The sequence below is a fragment of the Marmota marmota genome, unplaced genomic scaffold, assembly GCF_001458135.2.
Source record: "Marmota marmota marmota unplaced genomic scaffold, marMar, whole genome shotgun sequence".
In the NCBI taxonomy this organism is placed as follows: Eukaryota; Metazoa; Chordata; class Mammalia; order Rodentia; family Sciuridae; genus Marmota; species Marmota marmota.
The window spans coordinates 2,036,061-2,048,421 of NW_025999949.1; the positions used below are offsets into that span (position 1 = coordinate 2,036,061).

Sequence of the window (12,361 nt, forward strand, 5' to 3'; positions counted from 1 at the left end):
TATCACTGCCTGAAGTACAGAGGTACTTGCTAGATTAATACCACTGCCTGAACCTAATGTGTCTTCCAAAGGTAGAAAAGTTTGGACATAAATGGAAAGGAGGAATACTAGCTGACAATAAAGGAGTGAATGAATGGGTTCCTTAATGAGGGAAATCCAACGTTACATCAACACCCTAAGAGAGACTGAAGGCAAGATAAAATATTGTTTCATGGCTCAACTATACCAGACACCTAAGAGGGTACTATTATCAGTCTGATAAGAACACTCCTGCTTCTAAAACCTTGCAACATAGAAAGGAAGCCTGCCGTCTATGGCCATACCACCCTGAAAGTGCCGAATCTTGTCTGATCTGGGAAGCTAAGCAGGGTCCGGCCTCATTAGTACTTGGATGAGAGAAAGCAAGCCTGCCAACCTGAGTGGCCTTGCTCTGGGAGAAATTTTCAGTGTTATGATGATGGACTAATTAATGAGTGGATGGGATTCTAGTAAGGTGCCAATATCTTTTGACTTTTATGATGTTTACTGTAAGGGGTATGGACAGAAACCACAGGATGGACTGTAACATAATATTTGGTTTCTGTTCCTGATTCTTGACACAAAGCTCCCCAAGCCCTTTAACTAAGTCATAAAAACATCTTTAGTAATAATATTTGGTTTTAGTCCCCAAGGTTGTTCCCAACAGTAGAGCTAAATAGCTTCAGAATGGATGATAATTCTCAGAGGAACCAACTGTGTGAGTAGAGGACTGAAACTTTCAGCCCCACTCCCTGATCTCTGGGGATAGGAGCTGGGGATTGAGTTCAGTCACCAAAGGCCAAATATTTAGTTGATCATATTTAGCTTCTGGTCATGTAAGCCAATCTAATAAATTCCCTTTGTATAGTCATACTTCTTATTGATTCTGTTCCTCTAGAAAACCCTAATAAACACCTCCTCCAGCCATGCCCCACCTGCCTACAATTACCACTCAGTTTCAAACTAGGATGGACTGGTTAGATTACAGCTCACAGTCTAAGCATTTCACCTACAAATATCCCTGCATTAACACAGGAGCTTTGTGGGGGACACCTCTTATCTAAATCATAGCACAGATTTGTAGTTTTGATAAGAATATTATTTCATCAAAAATTTTGTAAGCTTTCAGTTTAGTTCCAGTCAGCTCCATGTCAAAAATCTCTTCTGGTCATAGATTTAATCCTGCTAACTCTCCTTTTTTATTTATTCATTTCTATGATTAACACAACTGTTAAATTTTAACAGTGGCTATTTTAAAGACAATAGGCCAGAATAGCATTATCTTTACTTTGATCTTTTTCATACAGTGGCCACCATCCAGATGAAAAGTCTTAATAACTAAAGGCTCTGCTTTATGGGGTGTAGCTGCAGTTGGCTTTACCAACTTTGAGGGCCCAATTATTAGATTTTACATCAATTGCATTGCAAGATAGTCAGAGAATGTGCCTCCCTTAGCTAAGCTGTATTTTCTTACATTTCTTTTTGTAAACTGGTTCATTCTTGCCTGATGTATTTCTCATGGTGCCTTACTAAAAACTGCAAGGAGCAACACACCCACAATGTTCATCAACCTTCCTTCTTCCTTTTTTCTTCTGCCCTCTTCCTCTTCCTTCTCCTTCTTCATCTTCTTCCTCCTTCTCCTTTTTAAAATCCCTCCTTTATAGAGCCACGGGCACAGTAGGCACATGGTCTGCCTTCTAAGTTACTAGAAGTAATAGTTTTACCAAATGTTTTGCCATAATATTACAAAGGTTTCCACCTTTCTTGTTGCAATTATATGCTTTCTTTATGTCCACAAACTGACTGCTTGATCAATGCCATATTCTTTAGGTTTTTTTATGGTAGCACAATAAAATGCATAAGAATAAAGTGACTCAAAGATTAGGAGGCTGCAGTTGTGGCTCAGACATACATTGCTTGCCTAGCATGGGTTTGATCCTCAGCACCACATAAAAATAAAGGTATTGTATCCACTATAACTAAAAAGTAAATATTAAAGAAAAGATTGAAATTTGTTTCTCTGTCCAGAGTGAGGCAGCTGTCCTTGAGGCCATTCAGAGACTTAGGTTCCATAATTCTTCAGATGCTCCATCTTTATGGTGGAGCTTGCTAGCCAGCACCACAACTGTGTTCCCACAGGAAGAGAGAAAAGAGAAATGGTTGGAAAGCATTTTCATTCTTAAGACTTGAATGGATATTGCACACTGTGTTCACATCCCCTTGGCTTAATGGTCAGGTGGCCATACCTACCTGTGAGGTAGCCTGAGAAAGGATAGTTTACTCCAGTGAGGTGGTCATGAGTATGGCTAATGGTGGGATTCCATTATGTGCCATCTTTTATTTTAGAAATTGTAGTTGGACACAATATCTTTGTTTATTTTTTAATGTGGTGTTGAGGATTGAACCCAGTGCCTCACATGTGAGAGGCAGGCGCTGTACCACTGAGCCCCAGCCCCAGTCCCATTATGTGTCATCTTGAAGAAAAGGAAAACAATAAAACACTATGTCCCTGAAATACCCCTTTCTGTTCCCAAGAACTAAGCCTAGTTAAGGGAATAATAAGAGCAGGCCTGGTTAGAATGTCCAGATAAATTCTATCTTTAGAGATACTACTAGCTCTTTCTTTCTCATGTGTTTTACGACTAGGGCAACTGGGGTTATTTGTAGGAGCCGCTTTCTTGCATGCATGACAGGACCGCTGTTCCTTGGAACTCTGGTCATACAAGGAACAAAGCAAACTAATGATGTCACTGCTTCTGTGGCCTAATTTATAAAGTTCTTCTCCCTGTGGTAACTGAGGACACTCTGGAGACAATAGGTGCTACTTGTCTAGTTAGTCACTACTGGACAAAGATACCAGGAGGGATGAAGGCACTGTTTTCTGGCAAAGCACCAGAGGGACAGAGGTGCTGTCTGTCCATCCTGTTGTCACTGGACCTCCCTGTAAGCATTTTCCAATAAACCTTTTTTCTTGCACACCATCTCCTGATGTTTTCTTTAGTCTCTGAGCACCTATCCTTTGCCCTAATACAACTGGGCTGTGGTCTGATACAGTACTAAGAGGAATCAAAGTGGGATGTTGGGAATTGCAGCCTGTATCATAATGGGGCAAAGGGGGAGATCACCACTTCACTTCATCATGTACTGTTGAATATTTTCCCCAGGTGCGTATATTAGCTTTATAGTAATAATAATAAGGAAGACGTTGCTAAAATAGTAACTATTTTCAGGTCAGGAATTTTAGTCACATACCCTAAGGATCTGACTCTGGAAAGGGAAAGAACACAGATTTTTCCATTTTTCTTTTCATCTTTTGATCCAAGGTCAAATCAAAATACACAAGTAATTTCTCATTTAGGAAGAGACCAGGGCCTTAATTTAATTAATTAACTTATTTATGGTGTTGAGATCAAACCCCCTGCCTCACACATGCTTGGCAAGTGCTCTACCTTTGAGCTACAACCCCAGCAGAGTAATTTGTGTTTTCAAAATTTAAGACTCTTCTGAAAATGAGCTGTGTTTTCTTTAAGAGAACTCATAAAATTAAGAAGCATCAAATACAAAAATAGAGCACAATAAGAATTTATTTAGTTAGTTGTACACACCAATTCAGATTTAAGGGCGCTTTTAAGATTACTTAAAACACAGTATATGCTACATTAAATGTGAATATGGAATTTAAGTTTTATTAATTCAACAAACATTGGCTGGGAATCTCTATTAGGCATTATGCTTTCAGTGATTACATTAAAAAGCAGAAATTATTCAAGTAGATGTAATATAGACACTCACTAAAACAAATCAGTCATTGGTGATTACAAAGTACTGTTGTTGGTAGGTGTTATGGAGGCAGCAGGTATGATACTTTAAAAAAATATATGCTCTGAAACTAGAATTTAAAAGTTTTATTATAATCAGATATTTCAAAAAACAAAAATAAAATGTTCAGAAGGCTAAAGCAGTGCTTCTCAAATAAGGCTGATTTGACAAAATACCTAAAGAAATTTGAGTTACCACAACTGGGGAGCTGTGCTATCAGCATAAGTGTGTAGAGGCCGGGGACACTGTCACAATGCACAGGACAGCCCTCAACAACAAATAATCATCTGGCAAAAATGATAATCGTGCTGAGATGGATAAACCTGAACCTAAAGGGCCTTATATATGCATCATGCTAAGTAAAGGACTTCTAGTTGACCAATAACAGAGGTTTTACCAATCATCTCAATGAAGGATTCAGACAGGGGAATCATGTTTGCATCTTAGAAAGATTACACTGAGGATAGGGGGAAGGTGGCCAGGCAGGAGAAAGAAATACTAATTAGTGCCCAGCTCTAAGGTGATGGTGATCTGAAATAGGTAACCATCCAATAATAAAGAGGGGAGGAGGAGAATTGACAAAATATTGAGGAGAGCCTGTGGAACCACAGTTGATGATACTTCCTGCACACTAATATAAGGAAATTCCCTCTAATGATAAAAACGAGGATAAGCTCATGCTCTGAAGACACTTTGAGGGCCTTGGACTGTCATGTAAGGAGGTCAGTCATCACAACCATCCTCACAAGAAAAAGGGCTAAACAATCTGAAAATCAACAATTCTCCTTGCATCCATCAAAAAATTTTGGTAATAGGGCAATCTGCTGCCCCTAAAACCAGAGAGACAGAAAGCTCATCAGGAGCAGAAGCCTGCAGCTAGAACCAGCCTCAGTAGGAACAGTGAGGCTGGAACTGATGAATTGCTCAAGGCTTACTGCAGACTAGCTTGAGAGTTAAAAAAAAAAAAAAAAGTCTCAAGGGTCCAGACTTAGGGGAGCCCCCAAATTTCCTTGAGTTTTATCTCTAGAAGTTTTACCATGTTTTCCTGAAAAGACCAGAGAAAAATCTCCTCTTGCTTCTGGCAGGAGACGACTAGAGTCATCATTTTGAAATATACCCCGAGTGTGCTGTTCTTTACAAGGCCTGCCCTCTAGGGAGACAATCTGACAAGACCCCAACAGAGGAGGGTTTTATCAAAGCCCAAACAAACTGGGAAGGGGAAATACCCAACTCAGGCTCATGAAACACTGAGATCTAATCATGGGACTACAATATGTTCCCCCACTACCACATTAACAGGGACCAATTTCAAGAATGTCAAGGCTGAGGCACTATTTAGTCTTTAGGAAAACCCAAACACAACAAGGAAACAAGACACAAGGGCAAAGAGGAAATTTCAAGCTCTAACAACACAGTAAGTTCATATCATTGGCCAGCTGAACATGAACCTCACACTAAAGGCTAATCCACCCCAGTTCCTTTCACCTAATACATCATGCCTTACTTTCAACAGAAAATGACAAGGCATGTGAAGAGGCAAAATGCAGTCTGAAGAGAGCAAGCACCAGAGCCAGACTCAGCTATGGCAGAGGTATTGACATTCTCAGAGTAGGAAATCTAAAATGACCATGATTAATATGGTAAGAGTTCTAATTTTTTTTCAAAAATTGGCAATATGCAAGAACAGATGAGTACTGTAGCACAGAGAATTCCAAGGAAAAAAACTCATGGAAATGCTAGAAATAAAAAAACACACACTATGACATAAATGAAGAATGCCTTTGATGAACTCATCAATAGACCGAATTCACTTGAGGAAAGAATCATGAGCTTTAGGTGCTCCACAGAAGCTTCCAAAACTGATATGCAAGAGAAAGATGAATTAAAAAGAAAAGAATATTTAAGAACTGTGGCACAATAAGAAAAGGTGTCAATGTTTGTCATGGAAATACCAGAAGGAAAAGAAAACAAACAAGAACTATTAGAAGAATAATGGCAAAATTTCCCAACATTAATGATAGACAACAAAACAGATCCAGGACGTTCGAAGAATACCACGCTGGATAAATGCCCCCAAATCTACACCTATTTATGTAATATTCAAACTTAAGAAAATCAAAGACAAAGAGAAAATCTTGATAGAAGCCAGAAGGAAAGGAGTGGGACAGCTCAACCCACACAGCAGAAAAGATCATGATTACATTTGACTTTTCTTCAGAAACTGCCGGGGGGTGACAAACAACTTGTGTACGTTGATACAGCAGGAGTGGAAGCCGTTTATTGCAGGACAGGAGCAGTATTTATACATTCCACACAGCTTATCTAATTAACATAAACTAGATACAGCAGTCAACCAATCAGGAATCTCCACACTTAATGGCTCGCTTTTGTTACTTCTCAAACCACTCCCTCTGGCATTTTGCCAGGCACCATCCAGACTTGTTTACGAACTCTAACATTCCCCTGGCAAAATGCCAGGTGATATTTTGACTTGTTTACAGACTCTAACAAGAAACCATGCAGATAAGAGAGTGGAGTGAAATATTTTCAGTGTTGAAAGAAAAAAAAAACACTGATCCAGAATTCTTTGTCCTATGAAGTTATCTTTAAAAAGGAAGCCTTTCTAAGGCAAAGAAAAATTGAAGGAATTTGTCTCAAGTAGATCTATCTTACAAGAAAACATGAAAAGTCATTCTTCAGAGAAAAGAAAAATCTATATGTCAGAAACTCAGATCTACATAAAGAAGATTAATAGAGAAGGAATATGAAGGTAAATAATAAATTTTATTTTTCTTATTTCCAATTGCTCTAACAGATAAAAATTTGCTCAAAATAATAGCAAAACGTATTCAGTGATTATAGTTTATTGGAAAAAAAGTGTGATAAAGGAGGATTGGTAATACTCTGTTATAGGTACTTGTACTACCTAGAAATACTATAGTGTTTGTTTTTGGTTTTTTTTGCAGAGGGATAAGAGTTGATACTGAAGACTGACCCCAGGGGTGCTCTACCACTAAGCTACATTCTTTGAATACTTAAAATATTTTACTCCACACTCTCTTGCTTGCATGGTTTCTGTTTGTATGTGGTGCTGAGGATCGAACCCGGGCCACACGCATGCCAGGCGAGCGCGCTACCGCTTGAGCCACATCCCCAGCCCCTTACATGGTTTCTGAAGAGAAGTCAAATGTAATTCTTATCTTTGTTCCTCTGTAGATTAAATTGCCCTACCCCTTTCTTCCTGGCTTCTTTCAAATTTTTCTTTTTTAAAATTTGCCTTTTCTATGTTTTATTTTGGGACAGGGAATCACTAAATTGCCCAGGCTGGACTTGAATTTGGGATCCTTCTGCTTTAGCCTCCTGAGTTGCTGGAATTACAGGCATGTACCACCATGCCTGGTGCTTATAACCTTCTTTGAAAGAGGACTATTATTAGTTGTAATGTGTATTGCACACTTTGGGACAACCAGTGAGAAAATTTTTAAAAGAAGTCTAATTGATATGCTAAGAGAGAAAAAACGGACCACATAAAATGCTCTATTAGCCAGGCGTGGTGGCACACACCTGTAATCTCAGCAGCTCAGGAGGCTGAGGCAGGAGGATCTCAACTTCAAAGCCAGCGTCTACAATTTAGAGATAATGTGTCTCTAAATAAAATATTTTTTAAAAAGGATTGGGGATGTGGCTGGTTAGGTGCCCCTGGGTTCAATTCCCAGTACCAAAAAACATAAACAAAAACAAAAACAAAAAAAAAACAGAGAAGGTAGGATAAGAGTGGGAGAGGAAAAACAGGGGTGGGAGAAGTAGAGAGAGAGAAATTGAGAAAAGAAGAACTGAGAAAAGAAGAGACGAATTAAGAAGGTTAACAAATGGAAAATAGTCTCAAAACAGGCTTTCTAGGGTTTAGGGGTGCTGTGGGAGCATAGGAAACTACAGAGTTCCTAAACCCCCTGCTTTAGAGGAAAGATGATCTTTAAAGTATATCTACTGATACTTTCCCCACTTAAAATATTTAACTCCTTGGAGAATTTGGAATGGCACTTACAACTTTGAAAATATCTTCCAAGATTGTGTAGAACTGGAAGTCCATTGTTCACAATCTGGTCATCTAGTCGCAGTCCTTGGAGCAACTGAGTCACAAGGTCCATAAACCACCCTCCCAGGTCATTTCTTTACCCACTTTCCCTTCCCTCTAGAAACAAGTAAAGGAAGGGGTATGTCTGGATCCTCTGAGTAAAAAATGCAGCTTCAGTTAGTAAGAGGGCTTTTACCCTTTGAAGTACTTTTCTTGCTGCCCTATCAGTTTATCTCAAAGAGTCCTCTGTGGAATACTGCATCAGAATCACCTGGGACGTCTGGTAAAAACTGAGATTTCTGAGTCCTGCCCAAGCACTACTGAAGCAGATTCTCAGGAAGTGGCCCCAGGAACCTGAATTGCTAGTCAGGGTCACATGTCAATCTTAGGCACATTAAAGTGCGAGAACCATTGCTTTAATGATAGCTTCTTTATAAAGGAAAGAGGGAAGACTCTTTTGTTTATATTTTGGGCCAATTTATTGCTGGAATATTCATGTTCCCTGATGGCTTGCCGAATGTATCTGCTAATTAAATATAGTAAAGGAATCAAGGAATATTTGTTAAAATATTAACTGAGGAGAAAAACATTACATACTTTTAAGGATTATGATAAGCAAAACATTTCGATTCTTTTAAGCTAGATAGTAGTAATTTTGTTGTAGTGTTTCTGAGAATTTTACATTCTTGTATGTCATGTGTACAGAATAACTGTAATTTTACAAGTATAAAAGCAAAACAAGCTAAATTTTATGTGGATATTAGACTTGCTCTATGGCAGACCATCAAGACAATAAGTCACTTGAGCTTCTCATGTCAGTTAACTTTGACATAAAAAATTCCTGCAAGACAAAAATAAATTCATGAAAACATAAGCATTTATAAAAAATATAAATTTAAAATGATATTATGGAAAATATAAATCCAGAACAGAGACAACAAAAACTATACAGAATTGTCACAGGATCAAGAAAGTGGTGTCCTAAGGAGTGGGGGAAACAGTGGGTAGGGTAAATAATAATAGAGAAAAAAAATGAACAGGCTAAAAACATTAGGCCTACTCATCAACCCCTCCCAAGAACCAGAAAAAGTAAGAATTTTAAAAAACCAAAAAGTTAATCTGCAGGACAAAAGGTAAAAAAGAAGGGGACTTTAATTTAACTGGCTTCTTCAACTATCTGGCCAATGGGTCACACATATACTACATTTTGCCATTGGACTACTTTGTAAAGGACTTGTTAAACCCCAACATTAGTACCCAGTCAAAACCATATAAGGCTGGTTACAGTAGTGGACACTGTTATCTCAATTACCTGGGATGTTAATCAGGAGAATGGCAAATTCAAGGCCAGCTTGAGCAACTTAGGGAGATCCTGTCTTAAAATAGCAACAACAATAATAACAAAAGGACTGGGGATATAGCCTAGTGGTGGAGTTCCTCTGGGCTCAAAACAAAAACATGGCAAAACAAAAATAAAACAATGACAGATAATCTGTATATCAATATCTTTATGGGAGAAAGGCCCTGTCTTTACTTTCAGTTCCTTCTTATATTCCCATTTTGGGAAAACTGTGCTATATCCCATTCTTCCATCCATGTTCTCTGTGGAAGAGAGGATGGATAAGTACTAAGTACTCTCAAAGGCATTACTTCTCAGGAGAGACAATACCATTCAAAACGAGGACAAGATGTTCTGACCCCTTGATTTGTCAGTGGGGCACGGATGTGTAGATGTGTGTGGTGTGTGTGCGTGTGGTTTATGTGTGCACAGCTGCACACATATATATGAGTGTGTGCTAAAGGGACATGGTGGGAATGACCATCTCTCAGACTAGGACTCACCTTGCACCTATCAGCAACAGGATGCAAACACTGACATCAATGCTGTCCCTCTGGAAAAGAGGTCAAGTTGTAGGAATAAATATCTTAATCTTTCCTCCTCAGCAAGGAGAGAAAACACAGAGACAGAACACACCAGGACACACTCGCATCCCTAACTTGGGATTCAGGGAAGTGGGGGGTTCTGAATGGCCTCCATGTTCTGAATGGCCAATTGAGAGGCAGAAAGGAGGACTGAAGATGGACTAGCCCTGGAAACTCACTCAGGAGGCTGACGGTAGACCAAGTCTTCTTCAAAGACATGACTGAACCAGAAGGCCTAAATAAATTACTTAGTGATGATGTACCTGTGCAAAATGAAAGAAATAAAAAGTAATTGCTGAAATCCTCTAAAATTAATCTGTGATAGGAAATAGCAAAATAATCTTGTAAATAAAGAGAAAAACTTACCTGCAAGCATCTTTCTTTCCAGTTCCTCTTGGATTTTAAGAAGAACTCTTTCCTGTTCTAAGGCTTCTATATACTTTGAGTAGCACCAGGTTGGCTGGAAAAATGATTTTCAAAGTTAATTCTAGAAATTTTTGCCTGAGGAAGTAAACTGGAGTTAAAATGACTTCTATTATTGAGGGTAAAATGACTTATATCGCTTCATTTAAACTTTTTATTGAAGTATAACACATACGAAGAAAAGTATGCATATCAGAAGTTTAAGGGGTATAAATTTCACAAGCTGAATTTGCTTAGTAAACATTTTGGGCATCAAAAATTATTATCAATCTATCTTACTCCTTTTCTTAGAATGTTTATGATACAGTAAGGGCATTCTAAAAATTTTTGCCTAAATCTGTAAATTTCCTGGATGAGTGTGGAGGGGGAGGATGTGAGGATGATGATAATATTGCTCAGTGAATCAGTGTCACAAAAGCTTTATAGATATCTTGACAGTTAAATCTTTACGTACTAGGTGCTTATAAAAGATCCAAGATTTTGCGGGTGGGAGAATCAGAGGATAATTTTTGCAATTGGATTAATTACAATTTCAATGTGCAAAATCTAGCTGAAAAAATGCATATACCAGGCATCCACCCACATTTGCAAAATGGCAGTGTTATTATTATTTTACAGATTGCTAGAGTAATTCAACATGGATACTTTAAATAGCTATAATAACTATGATATACATTTATATTTATAAAATGACTTTGGTTTCCAAAGGGTATTTCTTCTTTCTTTCTTTCAGTATTGAAAGAACAAAAATTGAAAAAAAAAATCAAACCCATGAGCATTCTACCTCTGAATTATATCTCTAGCCCTTTTTATTTTGAGAGAGGGTTTTACTAAATTGCTTAGGCTGGCCTTAAACTTGTAATCCTCCTGCTTCAGCCTCCCAAACCATTGGGATTACAGGAGTATATCACCACTTCCGTTTCAAAAGCTTTTCCATTTCCTACAAATATCTTGAGCTATCTGTTAGGACATTATCATCTCATTTCTCTCTTTTTACAAATAAGAAAGCAGACTCAAAGGAGATTATGTGCTGAGTTTCAGTCAATGAGGTAATGCTGAATTATAAGGGCAGAGTAAAAATTATAAACCTGGTCATCTACATCAGCATTTATTTCCTTCCTTCCTTCCTTCCTTCCTTCCTTCCTTCCTTCCTCCCTCCTCACCGAGTTCCCTTTCTTGCTGATGTCAGTCCTTCCTTCCTTCCTTCCTTCCTTNTCCCTCCCTTCCTTCCTTCCTTCCTTCTGTATCAGATTGAACTCAACCACTGAACCACATCCCCAGCCCTTTTTATATTTTATTTAGAGACAGGGTCTCACTGAGTTGCTTAGGGGCTTCGCTAAATTGCTGAAGCTGGCTATGAACTTGTGATCCTCCTGCCCCAGCCTCCCTAGCTGCTGGGATTATAGGCGTGCACCACGGAACCCTGCCATTTACCCCTTTTCTTTTTACACTCTGTTTTTGAAGTTTAACACTAATCATTTACTAATATATTTCTGAATGTATTTCTAGGTATTGTACACTTTTAGATATTTCTCTTTCAGCACATGGTTGCATAAAATTGAATATTTCTGTTCTCACAGTAAAGCTTTTCAGTCTATTAGTTCAACCAGATAACTGAAGTTATGTGACATTCCTGAGTGCTAAAATGATTGTTTCTTGAGTCAGTATTATCCTAAGATGCAAACACTTTCAATATAAAATAATCAAAAATGCACATAATCTCATGAAATTTGGGGAGAAGTGATATTAATGTGCTAATTATAAAAATAAACAAAAAAAGTTGTGAATGTATTAGTCAATGGCCAATTTAATGACCGCTTCAAGAAATTAGAAAACTGAAACAAAGCATTAACGTTATTCTGTCATCTCTTAACACAAGAATATAACAACATATATATACATATAGTTTTTTTCTCTCTTATTCTCTTTTCCAGTAAAATGGTCATTTCAACTTCTGCAACTTAAATCTTCATGTGTTTCAAGAAGTTATTTTCCTTGATTACATGTCCAGAATCAGCTTAAAAGTACTGTTCAACTCTAAAAACTCAAGGACATTCCCTTCCAATCATTCCTAGTGTTATAACTTTAGCCCCACTTTCAAAC

At 38.0% G+C, this 12,361-nt stretch overlaps 1 protein-coding gene across 4 annotated transcripts in view; it reads right to left on the reverse strand.

Annotated features, from left to right (window-relative positions):
* Positions 1–6,353: 6,353 nt before the first annotated feature.
* Rgs22 (regulator of G protein signaling 22) overlaps positions 6,354–12,361 on the reverse strand; it is a 113,585-nt gene continuing 107,577 nt past the window's right edge. Inside the window, exons 25-28 of one of the 4 annotated variants that reach the window (XM_048801919.1) lie at positions 10,202–10,295; positions 10,015–10,098; positions 9,755–9,804; positions 6,354–8,753 (exon numbers count right to left, since the gene is read on the reverse strand). In XM_048801919.1, coding sequence (XP_048657876.1) covers positions 9,791–9,804; positions 10,015–10,098; positions 10,202–10,295 — 192 coding nt within the window. In that variant the 3' untranslated portion in view covers positions 6,354–8,753; positions 9,755–9,790. Of the gene's footprint in view, positions 8,754–8,899; positions 9,805–9,832; positions 10,099–10,201; positions 10,296–12,361 lie in introns of those variants that run through there. The other 3 variants (XM_048801918.1, XM_048801920.1, XM_048801917.1) reach the window with 3 other exon arrangements.